Here is a 21,630-nt window from a genome sequence, read left to right as displayed (position 1 = left end):
CTACCTTCAGGTTTCTGTCCTCTCCCATGTGGACTGCACAATCCAAAAAGGCCAGACAGTCATCTCTGGCATCCTCACGAGTGAACTTGATGTTGATATTCACAGAGTTGATATGCTTGGTGAAAACCTCCACCTCCTGGGTCCTGATTTTACCACCAGATTTTCACCTGATTTTGGCCTTTTTGTCCAAATAGAACACCCCTCACTAAATAGGGGTGGTGGACTAAGACACAACTTGTCATCCATCTACAACTCTGTTTTGAGATCTCTGACCAAACATGCCCACCAGGACAATAGGCGTCGGTCCCATACTGGGCTACAATGACTCAGTTGTTAGGGGACATTGTTGGCCACCACCAATGGGGATAAATAGTGTATCTCCGTCTCAATGCCAGTCGGGCAGAACCGATTCACCTGTGCCCAGACTTTGAGTAAACTTCCTGTTGATTTTAAAACGTCCTCTCTTGTCTTCACTTCTCGCGCTTCCAACAAAAGCATTGGGTACAATCTAACACAACATAGCCAAGCACGTGGCCACCATTCTGGCTCCTTTGGTGAGCTCCTCAGGCTGTGCTTTGTGATGAGCTCCAGCAGGGGGCAGCCTCAGCTGCCATTTCATCCACAAATACTGGCAGAAGAAAAAAAACACTTGACCTGATCCACTACTTATTTTTTGACAAACAGTAACTGACACCTATTAAACTATAATCTTACTTTTCTCTTGCACCTTTAAGATTTAGTTTCAAACATCCTAACAGCTGTTTAACTATTGTCATACAGGTTTGTAGTTTTGAGAAAAAACTCTATTGGATGGACTGAAGTGTGGTTCTGACAGTAATTCCCTCATGATGAACTGTCATCAGTTTGATAATCCCTTAATCATATTAAACCATATGGGCTTATACAGAGTGACTCATAGCAATGCCATTCAGCTTTCTCTTTTTCATTTATTTTATGTCATTTAAACATTAGCATTGCCTTCCTTGTGCTACTAAATGCAGCAGCGCTCTGACCCAAGACACAATAGTCTCGGATCATAATAAATATCTTATTTTGTTTCTATATGTTTATAAAAAAAATTGTTTTGGCTTTCTTTGGATTTATTGACCAGAAAAATCTAGAAAGCTGCCAGTTGTATCCTTTTGATTTTCTTTCTCTTACAGTTTTTAAAATAATTTACTGCATTTAATAGTTAAAAGTTTGAAATAATCAGATTGACTGCAGCAGTGTGTAAAAGCCATTTGACCTTTCATCATGTTTGCCCTGGTTTACTTCAGTGGGATCCCAGAAGGGCTTTTCCATAATAAGTTTATCTTGTGAAACAGGTCGTTTGGCCCCTTTGAGACCTGCTGACAGCCAAATTCAATTAAAACATGATGCCAACATCCGGGCAAACACTCCCTGCTACTCTCAGAGGAACGCCAGCTTTCAAACTCAGTTGTGTCCGATGTGAAGAGCCGGCCTTCATGTCCTGTTTGGAGCCTTTTCAGGTGATGAAATAAGAGTTTCCCCTCTTTCCCCGAGTCGACATGACCAAAGTGAGCACTGTGAGAGAGCTCCCATTTGACGACTGGCCGCCTCAGGTCTTGTGTCTGTGTGACACGATGGGCCACTACAAAATCCTGTCCTTTCTCCTGCTGCAGAATAACCCAGAGAAAAGAAAAGAGGTGGTGCACAATGGGGAGGAGGGGGATGTTAGGGAGAAAAGGAGGTCTGGCTTTTGAAACAGGGCTGGCGCAGCTGTACGAGGCAGGAGGATTAGGCTGCGGGTGTTGGTGGTGTTCACCCGACTCGACTCTCCCTCCGTCATGATTCCCAGCAGCTTCTTGGTGATTAGCTGCCTGCCAAGATAATAGTAAAGTAAAGATAATAAAATGAAACATCAGTTACTAATTTTTGGTGACATTTCTGAAAGCCACAAACATAATTAGTGCCTATAAAACTACTAATTTCCTATTGTTTTGGTATCTTTAGTGTCATTTCCACAAAAGGAACTTTCCCCACGGAACAAGAACCTCTTCCTTGCTTCCTGTGTTTCCACCGAAAGAGCCAGGGTCTAAATTCAGGCCTAGGGTGTAGTTCTACTCCCCCAGAAAGGCCACTAGTTAGGGGTTAACTTTCTGAAAGTTCACAGACTATCAAGATGCCATGGGTCTGAGCAGCATTTTACATGTAGCATCTTAAAACCTCACTGCCGAACCATGAGGTTTGTGGTTTTGAGGAAAATGTCTATTGAATAGTTTGCTGTGAAATTTGGTTCAATCATGTTCCCTCAGGATGAGTTGTAATATATTTGAGGCTAATAAACATTTCTATCCCAGTTCAGCCTCACAGAGCTGCTGATGTGGCTGCAGACTCAGTTTTATTTCATCTCAATCACCTCCATTCAGATTTTTTTAGCCTCATTTTGAAGCTTATCATTTCCTCATCCTCACATCTTCCTGATGCATCACCCAGTGCTGACAGAGAAAAGAGAGCGAGGGAGAAGCACAGATTCTCAGAGTGCATTGTGGGGAGGAATGCCATTGAATCTGGGTGTTTTTTCATGCGCGAGCCTCCTTTGTGTGCAGGCTAAGGAAGTCCATTGTGCGCACAGACACCCTGAGAAAAGAGGCGAGCTTAGAGCCGTTGTCTGCCGGAGCTACTGCAGCGCTCGGCCCTAAAAGACCTGAATGAGGCTCTGCCATCGGAAGCAGCCGGCCCGAACCGAGAGACAATGCCGCCGGGCCGCTCGGCCCTAAAAGCCCTGAATGAGGCTCTGCCATCGGAAGCAGCCGGCCCGAACCGAGAGACAATGCCGCCGGGCAACTTTGAAGCCCAGCAACAATTAAAAATGCAGCTTCACTATATTAATTATGCATTCATGCTTTTGTCTTGTCTTTTTCTTTTTTCTTAGGAGGGGAGAATGGGGGGGCTGTGAGGTTTAAGATTCAAGGTCAGAGGCAGAGAAACAGATAACAGTGAAAAAACAACACATGCAAATACTTCTGCAAATAATGCTGTTGGGAGAAACGTGTGTGTGTGTGTGTGTGTGTGGTTGGAGGTGACGTTCAGGGGGTTACGGACACCACCAGGAACCTGTTGGTATTCACCTCATAAAACCAAACTTTGCTTCAAGAAAAAGACGATGAAATAGCTCTGAATGAAAAAGACAGATTCAGAAAGTTCAACAAAACTCTCATGTTGCTGGGAAACTCTGAGGTACAGCTCAAAGTTGCACTTAACAGACTTTTTCTTTAAGGCCTTTCTCCTCTCTCCTCCCTCGGGTGCAGGCCGGACACACATAAAGCAGCTTTTTGAAGCCATTGAGGTGAATTTCTGCTCTGTCAGGTGGCTCTGTTGTGCTCAGAGTCGCCAGCAAACGGCTCCTTTTGCACCAGTGAGAAGGTTTATTCAGAAAAAGCCAACACTGCTTTGAAAAATCACTCTGTTTAGGAGTAATTCAGGCCTCGATTACAACCCAATCTGTCACACTGGACAGGAGGATGTGGAATCAGGGTTTCCCCCTGCTGGTCAGGAGATGTCCTGCCCGCTTGTGAGCCAAACTGAAATATGACTCTGAGAAGGAGTACGAGCTTAAAGTGCCTTAAAGTTTTAAGCATTTCCTAAACAGCTTTACTTCCTAGTAAACCTGAGTGGTAAAACCCTGTGATTGAAGTCACAGTGGTGAAGAACATGTAGGTTAAATGTTGTAGTTGCTCAACATTTACAGTTACATTTACAACATTTGATTTGATTCTGTTTTATGGTCAGTTTGGCTGCAACGGTTAATGCTGTTTTACTGAGAAGTGTTTCTAATATTTTGTCCATTCCATTTATAACGATAAGGGCAGACCTCTCTGTCTAACACAGTGCAGTGAAGCCTCCACAGTGACCACACAGGCAACGCAACACCTCAGTGAAACAGTCCGAACATCATCACCTTGATGGAGGAGGATTTACTGCAGGCCTGCTGGATCGGACTGACTCAGTCTCAGTGTTTAATATACAGTAAAAAAGCAAGATGGTTTTGGGCCAAAGTTCCTGATTTCACATGTAAATGCAGCTTGTTTCAGAACCAGACTCTCTCATGTCCATCACTGACTCTCACCGCGTTGCTTTATGTTTCATCTCTTCCAGGTGAACTTCAGGGGACAGCTGACTCATGCTCTTCGTAAACTGACTGAATGACTTCAAGCTGCTGCAGTTCGTCTTTCTCCAGCACAAACAGACTCCACACAACATTCATGACAGTGTGCTGAGGTCAGGGGTCACGTGTGTTGGCAGCATGTGTTTCGAACACAAGCAGGACTGTGTGAATGAGGGGCTGAATGCAAAGCTCATTAGTGCTGCAGGAGCCCCAACGTGGAGAGTCAGGGATCGTATGGTTGGAGTGAACGCAGAAGTGCCTCAACACATTCCTGCCTCTTTATTAAGCTGATCTGTGACCCCGGCGCTCTCAGAATAGAAAGTTTTCCATTGTGTGCTTGTGTGTCTGTGTGTTGTTGTCAAGCCTAATACAGTGCATATCGGACCTCTTCTGTCCTAAAAAGGAGCTTGTTGTTAGTCGAGAGACCACTTAGTACTCTTATACTCTCGTCAGTGTGTAGATAAAAGCGACTAAGACCTGCGGTTTTCTGAAGCCTCCTCCACTGGAGAGGCTGCCGAGGAGCGTTTTGTTTCACCGCTGGTATGCAGAGAGCAGCTCAGATGCACAAAGACAGCAACCAACAACCAAACCAGAGCCGTCCTAACAATGGCAATGAAGCTTCTAAGTGGAAGGCAGCACAGAGCTGCCGGTTCCCATCACCTAAACCAACAAGGCATCGGTCAAACACAGACATGCAGAGTTAACTGAAGGAGTTTCGATCATATGGATGCACAGTATCAGGCTGCAGACATTTACCGCCTGAGTTAAACATCCAGTCACCATGTGTTTCCTCTAGGTGTTTAGCTCAAAAAGGATTTTTTTCTATAAACACATTTATTGTCAGTCTGCACCATCTGTGCTGCAGGATTTTAGTCTTTTTTTTTCTAAAACAGGTTTCAATACAGTCTGCATGCTCTCCCTGTGCCTGCGTGGGTTCTCTCCGGCTTCCTCCCACAGTCCAAAGACATACAGCTTAGGTTGACTGGCGACTCTAAATTTCTCCTTGGAGTGAATGTGAGTGTGTGTGGTTGTTTGTCTGCATGTCAGCCCTGTGATAGACTGGCGACCTGTCCAGGGTGGACCCCGCCTCTTACCCAGTGTCAGCTGGGATTAGCTCCAGCCCCCCTCGCAACCTTATTCAGGAATAAGCGGTATAGATAATGGATGGATGGATGAGTGGTTTCAGTAACACACGACCAAACAAAGCTGTGTGTCACATGTTCCCTGGTTGTTGGCATCAGCTTAAAGGACCGACCTGGTCTCATTCTATGTTTTTCCTCACGGTCAACAAATCCCAAGATTGCTGGTCTCTGGTGTACAGGACAAGTCTTATTAATCCACTATCTATCCCGATTAACTGCTGACGAGGGAGGTTGCAAGAGGTGAGACAGGGGAGAGATCTGCTGGATGTATGGACACATAACACTGGGTATCGTCAGCATAACAGTGAAAAGAGATGTTCTGTCTGATGTGATGAGTCAGTCTAAGCGTTTTGTGAACTTGACCTGATCAATGGATCAGTTCAACAGAAACACCACATGGGTTCAGTGAGGGCTGTGCATCAGCCTCCTGAACATTACTGGCTCCAGAGCTTGACCTTTGACCTTTGAGGGGTGGTAGCGGGGAGGGTGGGGGGTGGGGTGTTTAGTGACGTGACCTTATTACCTCAATCCATGTACCAGAGGGTGGGGGGTGGGTAGATTATCTTCAGTCTGACAACATACTGTATTCAGCTCCACTGCTGCTGTTAAAGGATGAGTTCACTCAAAGTAAAACAAAAATATTTCTTCAGAAGAACATGGGTCTAAATAAAACTGGTGCCAGTGGAGGTGAGCTCTGCTGCAGCGCTGATGCTGGAGGTGGAAGAAACAAGTATCGCTTTACTTCCACTGAACCGTTCCTCACCTGGCCTATGTGAATGTGGAGGTGCAGTTCTGCAGTGACTTGAAGCAGGGTGGAGCTGAAGGGCAGCACAAAGCCCCCCTGTTAAAATAAACCTCAAGAATGCAACAGGTCAACAATAAAAACTGGATGTGCTTATCTGATGTCCTGCAAAACACCCTGGGAACCTTCCCTCGGGGGATCTGTTGTTGTCCGTGCTTCTCAATGGCCAGTGCCTTTTCCCATGTAACATCATCCAAGGGTGGAACCTGTCTGTGGATCTGAAAAGGACGTCTGCAGCTGCTTTTTTCTGGGACTGTGAAAGGGAACTGGTTATCACCTCATCATCACTTCTCCCATTAGTATTGACACAAAGATGCAAAGCAGCTTGATGTCTCAGCATGTTGGTGGAAGGTAAAGGTCGCCTCCTGGCAGGATTCAGCCCCGTGACATCAACAGTGTTCTGTCATTCACTTCCTGTGCTGACCGGCTGATGGATCAGTGGTTGTTTCTCTTGGCTCTCCTGCAGGATCGATATTCAGTTCAGAACCACCAGACGGTTTTCTGCCTCCTCACAGTAGCTTGTTTTGTCCTGGAAAATATTTTCCTGTCTGTGTTGCCCTGTGTGATCATGTCAGCTGGGCACCGTGAGAAATGGCTCTGTTGAATGAGTTACATAGAAAACAGGTGAAAGGAGGAGGAAAAAGAGGTTCTCACTGTGTGGACGGTTAGGGATCATTTCAGGTCACAGGCTCCTGTTGGAGGAAAAACTCACTCTCAGCCTGAGTGGAGTTTGTAGGAATGTCTTGGAAAACTGTCCGAAAGCTCCCAAAAATCCCTGAATGGGTGCTCTGTGGGAGTACAACTAATTTTATTAGCTGCCTTGGAAACATTCAGCCTTACAAGTGGAAAGCAGCTTCTGCATAAATTAAAGATAATCCAGAGTAAATTATGCAAATATATTCGCTGAAATAAAGAAGGGGGCGGCTAAAAAATCTGAGCCAGTGGTTGAAACTGAACTGAGGGAAACTTTGTGAGGAAATAACACTGGGATGTTTCATCATCTGTAAATCAGCTAGAGGATGAATGAAGCTCAGATCAAACTGAAGAGAAAAATCACAAACAGCAGGTGAAGTTTGGTGAATTATCCATAAAATGTTCATCCAATCACCTTTCAGACTCAGTTCTTTCCTCCCTGTCTGCAGATAGACAGTTTGTTTATCTGGCAAAGCTGGCGAACAGCATTATCATTGTGTGATGCAAGTGAAACTCTTCTGAAAACTCCCTGGTGACCAACGCCACAATGTAAAACTATTTCATTAAAATATAATGTTCTGATTTCAAAATCCTACTCCAATACAAGATAAAAGGTGTTGCAGTATATTATACATGTATATGTGTTGACAGTGAAATTACCAGTTCTGTTTAAACAAGCATCCTTTTCAAGTACTGTACTTAAATGAAGTTTTATAATACCTGCATTTTGAGCATTTTAATTTTGTGACACTTTCTCCTCCCTACATTTCAGAGAAAAATACTGCGGTGTTCATTTCACTACATTTATTTTAAGTTAAAACTGCATTAACTAGCTTCTCCCTCTAATTTTTAACCATTATGGGCAAAGGGAAAGTCTAAACCAACTCCAGCAGTGAGTTTGTTATATCCCCTCCTCCGTGGTCCCGACAGCCAGACACGGTTGTGGCAGTCAGGTAGTCGACACAGACTACACACACTCGTTCCACATTCCGAGGGTGAACTGAGATTTCTGGGTCACTGCTGATGTTTCAGTCTCCATTTCAGGGCGCAGTAGAGGCGTCTCCCAGGGGTCAGGAGGTCAGACGCCCCATGAACTCCACCGCACACTCAGTTACTCTTTATGCTGTGTTAATGGCATCCCAGCTGTCTGCAGACTCAGAGTCAGCACCTGCTGCTTCACCTGGTGATGCTGCAAGGAAGAACGTCATACACCTGGAACATTATTCACAGGTTCAGGTGAAGGTCGCCATGTTTGTTTTCTCCAAGCTCAAACTGAGCCGCCGGCTCCCAGAGGGTCATCCAGGCAACTGACTGACAGAAACTTTAAGGGAAACAGCTTTAAGGCAAAGTCTGGATTTAATCCTGGGTCACTGTCTCTGTGTCCAAATCTACCTTTAATACCTTTAACATTTCAGTTCATATTAGTGTATATTCTTAAACAAGCAAAGTAATAAGCAAACAGTGAACATGAGGCTCCACAAATCACGTTAATGTGCTCCTGCACTTTGTTATATAAAGTTTGTCCGAGTATAAAACTTGGGTGGCTGGTCCAGAACTTGTTAGGGGGCACTGGAACCCTGTTTGGTTCCCTGATCACTTTCTTTTCTTCTTTCCTTTTGCACTTCATCTCTCTTCTTCTCAACTTCCCTCCTTCCTTCATATTTGATGGTTCCTTTCTCCCCCAACTTCTCTTTCCCCACTATATTTTATCTTCTGCTGTTTTGTCTCCTCGTCTATTTCTCATTTTAATTTCGTTTGCTTTTCCTTTCCTCTTCTCTGGTTCTCTTTTACTTCTCTAAATTATTTTTATTTTCCCACTGACCCAGCTTTGGCACAGGAACATTATCAACCAAATGAACCAAATAAATGAGTGAGTGAGTGAAATAATTGTCGTAGTTGTGCAGAGGAAGCGGGGCTGCGGGCTGTGGGAGGCGCATCGCTTCAGTCTGGCGGCTCCTGTTCAGTCAGTCAGTCGGTGTTGGGAAAGCAAGCGGAGCGGAGCGACGCTGGGACCTGGGGTTTGTACCACACATAAAGCAGAAAGACCACTACCGAGCGGCTGGCAGGCAGGAGTGGCGCAGCATGGAGCTGTGAGGACTGCGTGCCAACAGGGACCAGCTCCCCAAACATCCCCGTTTGATTTGTTTATTTGTTTATTTTTTCTAATATGGAGACAGCGGGCTGCTGGCTACTACTGGCTGCACACTTCATCCTCGTCTGCAAGCAAGGTAAGCCGTGACCTCATTCGTGTTTTGTCCCCACATGACACCGAAACCCTCCTCAGATGTTCATATTTTCCTCGGTGCGGGGTTTTCACCTGGCTGCTCCAACTCGATTGCGCAGCAGCGTTTGGTGCGCTGGGAAGTGGACGCTGTCCGAAACAAATCCTCGTGTAGCCTGTGGAGTTGTAGTTTAGTGCAAATTAGAAATTTCCGCTCTGTTTTATCCGCAGAATTGAACCAGCAGTGCGCGTAACGCGTCGTGTGCGTCTCTGGAGGGATTCAAGGAAAGGAATCCAAAACGCGTTTCGATTTTAAACAGATCCTCTGGTGTGGCTGAGACGCGTCAGGTGGTGCCTGCTGATGATGCTGTCTGTCTGAGGGATCGCAGATTAAAACGTCTGAGAGGCCCAGGGCGTCACATACGGGCTCTAAACTGGAGCTGTCAGGCATGGAAAGAGAAGTTTGGCCACGGTGGTCTGGCTGGCTTATTATCAGAGGCTCCATATCTGGCAACAGCCACAGCGTGATGCTTCTCACAAACGGTATCTCAGCAGAAACTATGATAATATGCTGTAATGCTCGTCCTGAAGCAGTTTGTAGTGTTATAAGCTTAACGTGCTTTATCCGTTACTTGTAATTTAAATCCATAAAGTCTGTTGTATATTGTACATCACCCTACTTATCTTACTGTAAATATCAATTGTACATATCTATTGGTAAATTAGTTCTGACTCTACAGACTGTAGATACTGCGCACTCTGCACTGCTGTTATTACACTTCTGGTTAGATGCTAAACTGTATTTCATCGCCTTGTATTTGTACATGAGTAATGACAATAAAGTTGAATCTAATCTACAGGAGAGAAACAAACAGATCTCATTAAAGGAATAAGAAGTAGAAGGTCAAGTTAATGTGATCGACTCTGACCATGGCTTTGAGCTCAGGTCTGTCGCTGTCAGGTGTCATGGGAGGTCAAACCACTTGTTCCAGGTTCAGCTGGTGTCTGATTGGACTGTGGTGGGAGTTCTGAAAATCACACAGGACTCTTCAGGTTTTCTGTCCAGCCAACAAGGAAACATTCAGTGTGTCTTTCTCTATAAGGAAACCTCCATCTGGGCCAATCAGGAGCTAGGAATCCTCCTTTTGTGATGCACAGGGGCAGCAACCCCTCCTCATCTACCGTCTGAAAATCTGAGATGTAGTGATGACGAATCAGCAGCGATAATGTAGTGGTGATGTTTTATTATCAAGCTGAAACAGTTGGACAGAAAATGAACCAAATACTTTGATAATTGATCCATTGTATTCAATCAATTTACTGGTTCCACCCTCTCACGCCTGAGAACTGGCTGCTTTTCACTGTCTGACACGACCAAACACTTTGGCTTTTGGACAGCTGAGCATTTCTGTTCTAGACTGAGGACTAGATTTTCGGGAGAGTAATCAGCAAAAGATTTGATGAAAGTAGGAGCCGATACAACCCCTGAGTTTTGGCACCAGAACTTCTAGGTTTTTCTATACCTTGCTCAGAGGACTGTAAACGTTTGCCCTTGAACAAAAGAAGCCAGTGTTCTCACATGTAGTTACACAAGAAGTTTGACTACGCAAAGTACAGTGATATTGTCAGAGTCAAAGAATAACAAGTCTGAATGTATTGGTACTGGTATTGTACTGGTATTTTACTTGTTAGCACTGAACTTGGCTGAACTTGAACTATTATGTCATGAAAATCTAGAAGGTATCTTCAAATAAAAGGTCACGGGTCTCTTTATAAGCATTGAGTCGTGTTGAGGACAGTGGATTCTGTATAAAGAGTCGCAGGACGTTTTCATCCTCAGGTTCATGACAATGTTTCCAAATGCAGGTCGAACACAAACTGCTCCTGTCAGTCAGCCAACTTAGAGAAGCACCACAGATTCAGTTACTGACCCCAACAGTTCATATCCCTGTGTGGAGCTGCTGGTAACTTCAAAGTCATCTTATTCACATCATCTGGCTGACTGTCGTTCTCGATCAGCTCACAGGTGGGGTTCATGGCGGGGCTGGGTCACCTGAAGGGCTGCAAAGAGTTAGCGAAGCTGTTGATGGTCAGCAGATCCCTCCAACACATCAGCTGGATGCTTGTTAAACTGTGACGTTTCATTTTCCATTGCTGAACCAAAGAGCAGATTACACACGTGACGCTTGTGACTCTCGCTACAGGACAGCATATTGTTAAAAGAAGCACAGCTGGACCAATGCGCTAATGAGCCTCTATCTTAAACATCAGCTCCAGGACCAGTGGAGGTGCCTTTGGCAGATGTAGGCACCTCAGTGTGTAGGAATATACCGACAACAAATCAGCAGCAGATATGTTAAGATATGTTTTTGAGTATTTGGAGTTTTAACCTCCTTCACTCTTGACTTTGGAAACAGCAGCAGAGAAACCAGTGTCACCACATGGAGCTGTTTTGCCGTAGATGATTTGTGTTTTATTTGGACTTTCCACTCATTTTTCTCTTTAAGCAGTTTTGAAAGTACATCATTTTCTTCTCCCTGCACTGTATGAAAAATACTCTGTCCCAGGTCAGCGAGGCTAATCAACCCCAGCATGCCATGGTGTCTTGTCTCTTATTACATCAAACACTGTAATATTTCAGGTGACTTGTGCACCATGTTACACACATGCACCGCATTCAGCCTGACATACTTGGTGCCTTTGCTAGCTTTTAAGTCAGGCTGGGATTGGTGAGTTTTTGATGACAGCGTTTCTAATAACAAATGCTCACCCACCCGTGCGTCCTGCAGGGTTGAGCATCTTTAAGAAGTCATTGGAGGTGACTCAGGGTTTGTCCCCATAAGCCTGAACACTGGCAGGTTTTCCAGCTCCTATCCTCGGGTTTGCCCTCCCACCCATGTGGTACGGTCGCTGCGTGCCAGAGAGGACACAGCTCTGCTTGGCTGAATCTGTTTGCAGGGTGAGACATGAAACAAAGAGCAGTGGGAGAAGCTGGTTGGAGCCAGTTTTAGCTGAGGAGCTGTGAAACCTTTTGGTGTCAGGCCAGCGAGTCTGGATCTGTGCTGGATGGTTCGGTACCTGCAGAAAGCCCCCGGGTTCCCTCGCTCCCTCCTCCTTTTCCATTTGGGCTGTTTTTAAATGAAGCTTTGATGAAATGTCGTGGCACAAAGGAGGTGCCAGCTCACAGCGCAGGAATGGTTGGTTGGTGGTGGAAGAAAAGACGCATGAGGAGAAAACCCAGCACCATCTGTCCTCCCAAAAAGACGGTGGTGAATGGGCAGTGCCAGCCGTGTCATGCGTCTGGGCTCGTGAAGTCTCCAGGCCTCTTGTTGTCTAACAGGGGGTCCACAGACAGATGGCCATCACAGTCGGGCAGTCTGTCAGTCAAACACAGGCAGGGGACGCTGTGGACATGATGTCCATCGCCTTCGACACCAAGGACGCCATCAGCAGGCCAAGCGAAAGCTCCTGCCAGTTTTAAAGGATCATTTAATCTACAAAATACTTTTTTATTGTAGAAATAGTATAAACATTCTGTGGTGTCTAAGAACAAGCAGATGTACCAGAATTGTGTCACAAGAAAAAACTGAATAAATAAACTGACTTTGAATCAGGAACCACCGAGGTCAGCAGGTTTATGAACCTGAGGACACATCTGAGGTCTGATGTCACATGTTGGCAGTTTTTTGATACTGGTGGTTTCGAATGCCTCTCACCTGATACCTGCCCTAACAAAAGGCCGGCTGTGGCTCAGGAGGTAGAGGTCCCCTAACTGGAAGGTCCATGTCTTTATTGCCCAGCTTCCTCTCTTTTTTGTCTGTTTTCTTTCCTTGGTGTTATCCCTCCATCTCTGCCTGAGCGGACATCCCTCGCTGCCCCTCTGGTAGCAGATTTCCAGTCGTGCTAGCAGGGTATTTGATGACTGGATTAGTGGGTATTAGGCTCAGCGGCGTTCACTCAGGCAGACACAGTGGCCACTGATTTGAATCTTCCCAGGTTGGCCATCTTTTTCTTTCCACTGACCCTCAGCTGAATGGAGGCCAGGGTTACGTGGGGAAACAAGTGCCTGCATTCTCGGCGGAGGTCAGCTGAGGAGACCGGACCATTCTGTGCCGCCTCCTTGGGCCAGTCCCGATGAATAATGTTGTCAGAGGGGAGATTTGTTTTGTAACAGTAGGAAAGGGGGTAACTACAGAGAGAAAGGGGAGGTGTAAGGGGTTGAGGTGCAGGGTGGGGTGCACAGCAACAAAGAATAGAAGAGGTTGGGGGGTGATTTAGGGAGGGAGGGGGGCATTTAAGTGTGACACATGATGGCACTGCGATTTGTCCCATTGAGGAGGAGAGGACGCCATCACACTGTGAAACTGGAGCAGGAGTGTGGGAGAGCACCGGGGGACGGGGCCCACATGTTTGTCCTGCTGTCTCTGTGAGGACACACACATTTGTCTTCATTCCTCATGGGGACTCTACGTTGACTTACATTTCCTGGAGACTTGTCCTAAGTTTAACCACAACCGCTGCTTGCCTCACACTAACCTGGTCCTCATGAGGGAGGCCGAGTCCCCACAGTGTCCCCATGGTGTGAGCGTTCGTCCTCAGACACCTTGAGGCTGGTAGCCTCACCGAGCGATGGACTGCAGGCTGAGCAACACTCCTGCCTTCATTAGAAGAAAAGTACTCGAAGAAAAGTAATTGTGATGAATCAACTATTTGGTGAAACGGCTGATAGATTAATCAATAGAAAGGCCTTCATACTTCTACCATCTCTATCCCCTCCTCACCCCTCATGACTTTTTAAAAATCCTCCTCCTCATTTGTCTGCCCTCTCGTTTCTGCCCGGGTGAGGGATGGGGCGTGTTGAGGGTGGGTTTTGTTTTTTCTGGTTAGCCAACCATCTCGTCTCTGCTGGTGTCCACCTGGTGCTCCGCCACCTCCTGCTCCTCGCTGCCCACCGCCACTCTGGACACTGTAGTGGATGACGGGGCAGATCCAGGTAGTCCACGGCGCCTCTGAAAGTCCATCACACCATGGGGACACTGTGGGGACTCGGCCTCCCTCATGAGGACCAGGTTAGTAGAAGGCAAGCAGCGGTTGTGGTTAAACTTAGGACAAGTCTCACACCAGGGCCCAATGCAGCAGAGAACAAGTGGAGCCCCTGTAGAGAGGCCGGCGGAGAGCCGTTTGATTTGCCCTCCACTTCTCCCCATTTTCACTCCTCAGTTCCCTGCAAGTGTGTGGTCTGCCTTCGATGGATGTTCGATGGCCCTCGGCTCTTAGCCAGCTGAAACTGTGACGTAGATAAAGGCTAGCGATAAAAGGTCTGTGTGGAGGACAAGGGTCAGTCAAAGTCCTCCTCAGTAAAAGGGCCCATTCACTCCTTTTCCCTGTTCCCCAGCTGGTGGACGGGATCTAAACAGGTGAACATGGAGACACTTTAGGCAGGTGTTGGTGTGCACAAAAGAATTTGATGGGCCTCAACAAGGCTTTTCAAGTATTTACAGAACATTTAAATTTCAGGCATTAGTCCGATCCTCACGAGCCAACGGTAGCAGGAGGTTGAGCTGTACAGTGCTGTGCCGCCACTCTAAAGAAGTTAGAAACAATGGAGCTGAGAACAGAAATAGTTAAACATCCAGTGTTTGCTTGAACACGCCTTCTTCAAATACTCAAAACCACCTCCCACCAGAGAGCTGCAGCTGGTTTAGAGGACAGTGACAGTTCACCTGGATAGTATCACATCAGGTATACTGTATGCAGTGTTATAAACTGCCTTGTCATTAAACTATATGGAATAAATTCAAACTAAAATGTAAAATAAATGTAGACAAGGAAAAAGTGTTTTACTCAAATATAAAATCAAAACATTTAGTGTTTGTTAAATGTAAAGATAAAAATGACAGCTTAAACATCTGCAATTCTTATTTTGTTTACCACATACTGTATTTTATTGTTTACACTGTTTTCTTATTTTCAGCTGGTCAGTCATCTGTGAAACACTGAGCTGCAGAAACCATATGAAAGGTTCGAATAGTTTGAGTCATTGAGATTTAAATTTAGACTCAAAAAAGCTAAATTAAAATCAGACTGATCATTTTCATGTGATGCTAGTAAACATATCAACCTTATAAAGAGAGAAAATGTGGATGAAAACAGATTACAGTGCTGCTCGCATCAAAATTCAGCAGAAGTGGGTCAAGGTTAAAGAAGGACAAAATGTAAAATCCATAACTTCCTCCATGTCCCACCCCCACTGCGAATTTCAATTAGGTCATCCCTCAAAATAGCCACGCACCCCCAAGGCACCGTTATGAACTGTCGGCCTGTTAATGAGCTGCTGATGATTTTTGCCTGGTTGCACTGAAGCAACTGGGTTCATGCAGGTGAAAAAGCAATTAGCTGGCAGCCGACCTGCAGGCGGTGCCCTGCTGCGCCCTGCAGATGATGTGGTGCTCCGACATTATCTGGAGGTCTGCGGTGGAGGCAGGACGTCCTGCTGGGCTGGAGAGGACGGGTGAATGCTGGTCTGGACGGAGGACTCGCTCTTTTGTTCTTTAGGAGACACTTTGAATGAAGGGTGTTCAAGTTTTAACTCATTTTACTCCAAATCACAAATACATCACATTCGTGATGATCATTTTCCAAACCATGCATCAGGCTTCAGATTGATTTCCTTCACAAATCCAGTTCACTTATCAAAAAAGTCACAGAATGCTCTTCTTCCTGCTGCAGCTTCTTCACCATGTTTCACACATCTGTGTCCCTGCTTCTGGTGGATTTAAACTTTGGTTCATGACTTGTAAACGTAATTGTTGTTGTTGAGCTTTTACCTCCTCCTGTAATTTGTAAATGTTCTCCTCTTGGTCATTCCAAGATCAAGGTTTAACCACACAGAACGCGCCCCTGATCCAAGTCTTCTAATGGTGACTATCTGATGATTCTGATTCTGACCCAGCACCTATACACAGTTTAGCCAAAAGCTGTAAAAGCGGGGCTAACTGAGCTCGGACCGGATTTGTGTACTGCTTGTTTTCCCGAGTTGGCAGCTGGGGAACGCTACATGACTTGAATGCATCTTTATAATCCTCAGATTCACTCAGTAAATAATTGGTTAACTAGACTGCGTTTACAGATGTCACTGAGAAAATCGGTCCCACCTGATGCTTGAAGAGTAAACGCAGTGGTAGAGCTGATACGTGAGGGGGCTTTACGCTCCAAGACTTCCTGTCTCTTTGTTCGTCCTGTGGGACACAGAGTTGGCACTCCTCTTCGTCCATTCAGCTCCGGAGTTTAATTAAGTCGTTTTTCTGGTAGAGAGGCTTTCCTCTTGGCCTCTGACAAACTGTTTCATCACTGTGTGTACGATCAGACCAGGATGGGTCCTCTGCAGCCAGAACAGCTCGGCTTGGAGCAGACGCTTTATACGTATGAAGAAGGAAACTGACTGCTCCTTCACTGATAGTATGGTGCTCAGTTTAGGAACCTGGGGAAAACTGCAGGCGTCCTACAGCAGGACACCATTTTATTTACACATTAATTAGATGCTTGTCTTAATTAGTAACTTGTAAGTGATGTATAAGTTGTAATGCCCAGCCTCAGCCTACACACTGCTGCCTCGTCCTCTGATTGATGTCAACAAGCTGCTTACACTTGGCACTGTCACATGTTTTTGTCTTTAACTTGCTGCTGTAAATCTCCTGCCCTGCTGCAGTTCAAACATGACACACTGTAGCTAAGAGAATAACACATCTCAGAGGTTGCTGTGTCGGAGCAGCTCCTTTCTCGGTTTCTCTTTAAATCTTCCTCTTCCTGTAAACAAGTTGCTGTGAGCAGGAGCTCTTTGTTCAAACATCCCGGTGGCTCTGCTGGCTGTGGAGGTGATGGCCAGGCGTGGCGACGCAGAGAGGGGCAGCCTGAAGCTTTGTTTGGGACTGATGCAGCAGCAGAGGCTGGCACACGGTGAACAGTGGGCAGGTACCCAGCAGACACTGTGAAGCTGAATAGGTGTTGATGGGTCAGCACTGAGGGCTGCTGTAAATACAGCGAGGAGGGGCAAAGCTGAGACATCTGTGGTCGCCCATAGCTATTTTAGTGAAGCCAGGCCCTGGGAATCTGTTTCCAAAAGCTGTTCAGTTTTCGCAACCTTCAAAATTAGATTCAGAAATATTCAATTCAATTTCATTTGTATAGCGCCAATTCACAACCGAGGTCATCTCAGGACACTTTACAAAGTCAGATCTACACCTTACTATTATTATTAGAGGAGAGACAAAAGAAGAAAAGCAACAAGACACAACAAACAACAAACAATCAAACACTGGTCAGGTTGATGTGGCCGGTGACTGCTCATCAGAGATGTAGAGCTCCAGAGCCAGGGCAACCTGCAGAAAGGTACAGGGAGAGAGAGAGAGGACACACTATGGGAGACAGGAGACACACAATTAGTGATGTGTAATGGTGGCATATAGATGAATGGAGAGTGGAGGGGAGGAGCTCTGCATCATAGGACAACCCTCAGCCTAGGCCTATAACTAAGGGATGTGTATGTGTATGACAGTTTGTCATGTTGAAAACTTCTGCTCCTGCAAAGCTGCCTGAGACTGGCTGTTGTCTTTTCATTCAGTGTTTGGGCACAGACACTCACACTCGTAGTGCCATCTTTGAACATCCTCTCCCTACACCTTCTGCACTCCAACAGCCCCGCCTCCCTGCTTCTCTGAGGTCGGCCTGGACAAACACGCTGGACCCACCTGATCCACACATATATGTGGGGTTCATCTGAGTGAACGATGTGCCGACAGCTCATCAGGCGTCTTTTCATGTTGTCTAGTAAAGGTTATCAAGCAGTTTGTGCCGGCAGTATGTCTCCTCCTGACCTCCTCTGCGTCTCAGCTGATGTTTCCTTGCCATCTTCACCAAGTCCCAGTCTGGTTTCTGATTGGTTCAGGCAGTTCCTCTCCACGTGGAGCCATGTTGCGTCAAACACAACCTGCGGCCAAACCTGGTGTTCATTCATTTATAACCTTCTTCATGCAGTTAGCCTTAACTGGAAGTTATGGACATAGTCACTTAGTCCATCTAACCGGTTTTCAATGATCATTTGCAACTTAAAAATAATATATTTTTATGTAGTTCGATTTTCTAGTGACAGAGCACACAGTTGCACTTAGTGTTTAGGTCAACTTACCAAAGATGAACTGTACTTTAATTGCTCTGTGTTGACTGAGACTGACTAAACCCTTGCTACTGACTGGAGCAGGAGACAAACGTTCTCATTGTTCAGCCGGAAACAGGGCAGACTGTAAACTGTCAGGGTGGCTCGCTGACTGTTTGGCTGCAGTCCAGGGAGGCTGATGATGGACAGTGTAGAGTCAGATCTATTATTCATCGGCTCTCACCCCGAGACAGATTATTTGTTTCTGACTACAGATGCAGGTCACACAAAAGTGCATAAACACATGCACACACATCTGTCAGAGAGTTTTGTCAGTTCAGTGCAGTGAAGCTGCTGTTAAAAGATGTTGACCAGAGACATTACACCGCTGCTAAATCCCACACACACACGCTGCAGCGCTGGGATAAAGTGCTGGAGGATGTGCTGGGTGTAAAGCCAGCAGCACGAGAATGAATCACTGTCTGAGCCTCACAAAGGTCAAACTCAGAGCCAGTTGGGAAATGTAGCTCTTTGCTGATCTAGAATCCCAGTTGTTGGTTTTTTACTTCCCAGAAATATTTTGGTTGTTTTCAGATAGGAGACAAGACACATTTGGGTCTAAGTGTCTAAGGAAGTCAGAGAACTACAGAGGTGGTGAAGTTAGGAAGAAGGGTTTGAAGACTCATAGCCAAACCAAATATACAAGTTGTAAACCTTAATGCCTTTTATGATAATTACAGTATAAACCCTAGAAGTTGTAGATACCACCAGATCTGGGTTCTTAGGGATTCATACTTTCTTCTGTGCAGATTCTTCACTTTGACTGCAAATGAGCTGCTTTTGTTCACAGTCAGAGGTGATTTATACGTCTTCACTTCTGCCTTGCTCCATCATGAGAGGTCCAGAAGTGGGTGATAGGAGGTTTGTGACAAAAAACTGCCTTGATAGAAGAGAAACTTCTGTAGCAGGACCTCAGTGTTATGACAGAGGTGTTCTCTTTCCGTCTGCTGACAGGTCAGGCCTCTGAAGTGTAAAACGCTGCAGCTGTTCAGACTCCTCGTCCCATTCACTGGGTTGATAAGTTTCAATGGCATATTTAAAGCCCGTGTTCAGCCTGCCAGGTACATACAGCTTTCACATTAACTAGATGCATATCTGGCTTTCTTCACTGCCTGTTTGCTGCCCCATACTGTACGTATCAGTTGTTAGATCCAGGAGGCAGAAGGACATGTGCCAGATTGTCTGTGTGTATTCCAAATCTGTATAAGCAGGTTTTCATAAAAATGAGAAATTAAACCAGTGGCTTCTCAAAGGGGAGGAAAAGAAACATCTGAAAACTTGTTGCATGTGGAGAATGTGCAGTTACAGAGTTAAAACATGCCAGGTCTCACTGGTGCCACCAGTTTGTTTCTTCATGGAATAAGAGCCCAGACTGTCCACAGATTAACCTTAGTGGTTGGTGTTACCCCCACCCTGCTCAGACCCTCGTCCCCCTGGCATCGGGAGCGGAGGAGCAGGGACTGGGGCTGTTGTTGGGGGGGCAGCGGGGTTGTTGCACAGCTCTCAACCCCCAGCCTGTGGAGCCAGCTCTCCCAAGGCTCAGCTAATCCTCTTATTCAGGGTCCGGCTGGAGGCGGCAGGGCTCCCACAGACCGCAGCGCAGAGCCGACCGCTCTCCGCTGAATAAACACACTGACACAGTTGTGGTCTTTTTTCCCCTCCACACAGACACTGAGCAAGACTGTGCCATAGAACCTATTCTCCTCATTCACTCTTTTCCAGTAGAACACAAGCATGTACCCCCTCCTTTCTGTCCTCAAGACCTGAATCACAGCCCCCTTGTCCTCCTCGGTCTCCCTCCCATCTTCACTTCCTTCTCTCCGCTCGCCTCAAATGGGCTCCTCTTTTCTTTTCCAGAAAGCCTGTTCTCCTCAGCGATTGTTTAATTTCATAATCATCACAACAGCTGTTTCATAATTACAACAGCACTAGCAGGACAACGCTGGCCATGTTGTGTAGCATCAATGCCCAAAGCTTCCCAGCCCCAAGGTTTGCTACTGGGTCATGCAATATGTCTGAGCAGCAGTTACTAATTAATAGTTATAGGCCATTCTAGTTTGTGTGGTATTAATCATGAATATTGCACATGCTCGGATGCATTTTCTTCATCACTCCCTGGGAAATTTGAAGTTCCCTCAATGCATTCTTAGGAAACCATGTACACAAGAAGGGGCCAACCCAAAAACATAATGCCTCCGGCTGCAGCTATCGGCGCATAAAAATGTGAAATGAACAAAGTGCAGGGCTGCGAAGCCAGATCTCACTCACAATGGACAGCAGCCTTCTCTGTCCCAGCTTTTTGAATCTGTATAAGTTAATGGCCATTAAATCTACATGCTAACGTGCTCACAGTGACGATGCTGTCATGCTGATGCCAAGCAGATGTAGTCTCCCATCTTGGAATAGCATGCTAGCATGTTAACATTTGGCAGTTAGCACTAAATACCATTAGTTTTGCAGACATTGGTTGATCATAAGCCAATGTATTGGACAAATGAAAGTTTTAACCTGAAAGGTCTGTGGATCACCAGAGCTGTCATATATTACAAATGCCATGGCAGTCGGCAGTTAAGATATTTCAGTCTGGACCATCGTGGTGGCCCCACTGACAGATCGATATCCACAGTCATGCAGCTAGTTTCAGCTACATGATGTTTTCTAGTAAACATACAGTAGCTGTTTGGTGTCAGGCTTTATCATGTGTGGTGGATGTAATTTTTATGTTTATTAAATCTCATTCGGTGGCTGTAACACTGCAGTGTCCAGGGGCCACTGACATTTCCTGTGCCACAGCTACTCTGTGACACACGCAGCAGGTGTTGTGACACAAAAGGTTTCCACCCCAACTCATGGGTCTGGTGTGGTGTGTAACTGAAACCTGCAGTTGTCGGGCGAGTCGTGTTTGTCCTGCAGGGAAACAGACACACAGAGAAGAATGATGGAGTGAAACGGAGGCAGCAGATGCTTGGTGTGTCACTAACTGAGCAACTTAAAAAAGATTGGTACATTTAGTTAAACAAAATGCTGAAAAAAGGGTCAAACTCTTCATACAGTCACATGTATGGGAGCTAAGGTTTTATGGGATTTACAGTAAAATGCCTTAAAGCCGTGAGTTATCTCATTAAAAAAACACAAGACTTTATTATAAATTCCACATTAGTCCATGTGTTGTACATGTTGGAGGTGTAAAATATATTTGGAGTCTTTTGTTCCATCCAATAAAGCTTGATTTCACTAAACTACAGACTTTATCCCAACCTTTATGTTGGAGCTGTAATTCTAACCAACAGCTGTGCAGCTTCTGGTTCTGGGACATTATTTAAAGTGTGTTTATTTTCAACCCTTTATCCTTCGTCGGTCAGTTGACCTGTTTGAACCCGTTTTATCACGTAGACGTGGTGGCTTTTAAGGTAATGTGATCTGCAGCGGTTC

The 21,630-nt window shown here is 45.7% G+C and overlaps 2 protein-coding genes across 3 annotated transcripts in view; one reads left to right on the top strand and one right to left on the bottom strand.

Moving 5' to 3' along the window:
* LOC109956450 (troponin T, fast skeletal muscle isoforms-like) overlaps positions 1–21,630 on the bottom strand; it is a 209,479-nt gene that overhangs the window by 158,690 nt on the left and 29,159 nt on the right. The gene's annotated exons all lie outside the window — the stretch shown is intronic.
* ptprz1a (protein tyrosine phosphatase receptor type Z1a) overlaps positions 8,650–21,630 on the top strand; it is a 55,390-nt gene continuing 42,409 nt past the window's right edge. The window contains exon 1 of the mRNA XM_020593591.1: positions 8,650–8,994. Coding sequence (XP_020449247.1) covers positions 8,934–8,994 — 61 coding nt within the window. The 5' untranslated portion in view covers positions 8,650–8,933. The remainder of the gene's footprint in view (positions 8,995–21,630) is intronic.

Source organism: Monopterus albus, unplaced genomic scaffold (assembly GCF_001952655.1).
Source record: "Monopterus albus unplaced genomic scaffold, M_albus_1.0 scaffold19.1, whole genome shotgun sequence".
NCBI lineage: Eukaryota > Metazoa > Chordata > Actinopteri > Synbranchiformes > Synbranchidae > Monopterus > Monopterus albus.
The sequence above is the reverse complement of the archived record's forward strand: the minus strand, read 5'-3'. Positions and strand labels throughout refer to the sequence as shown.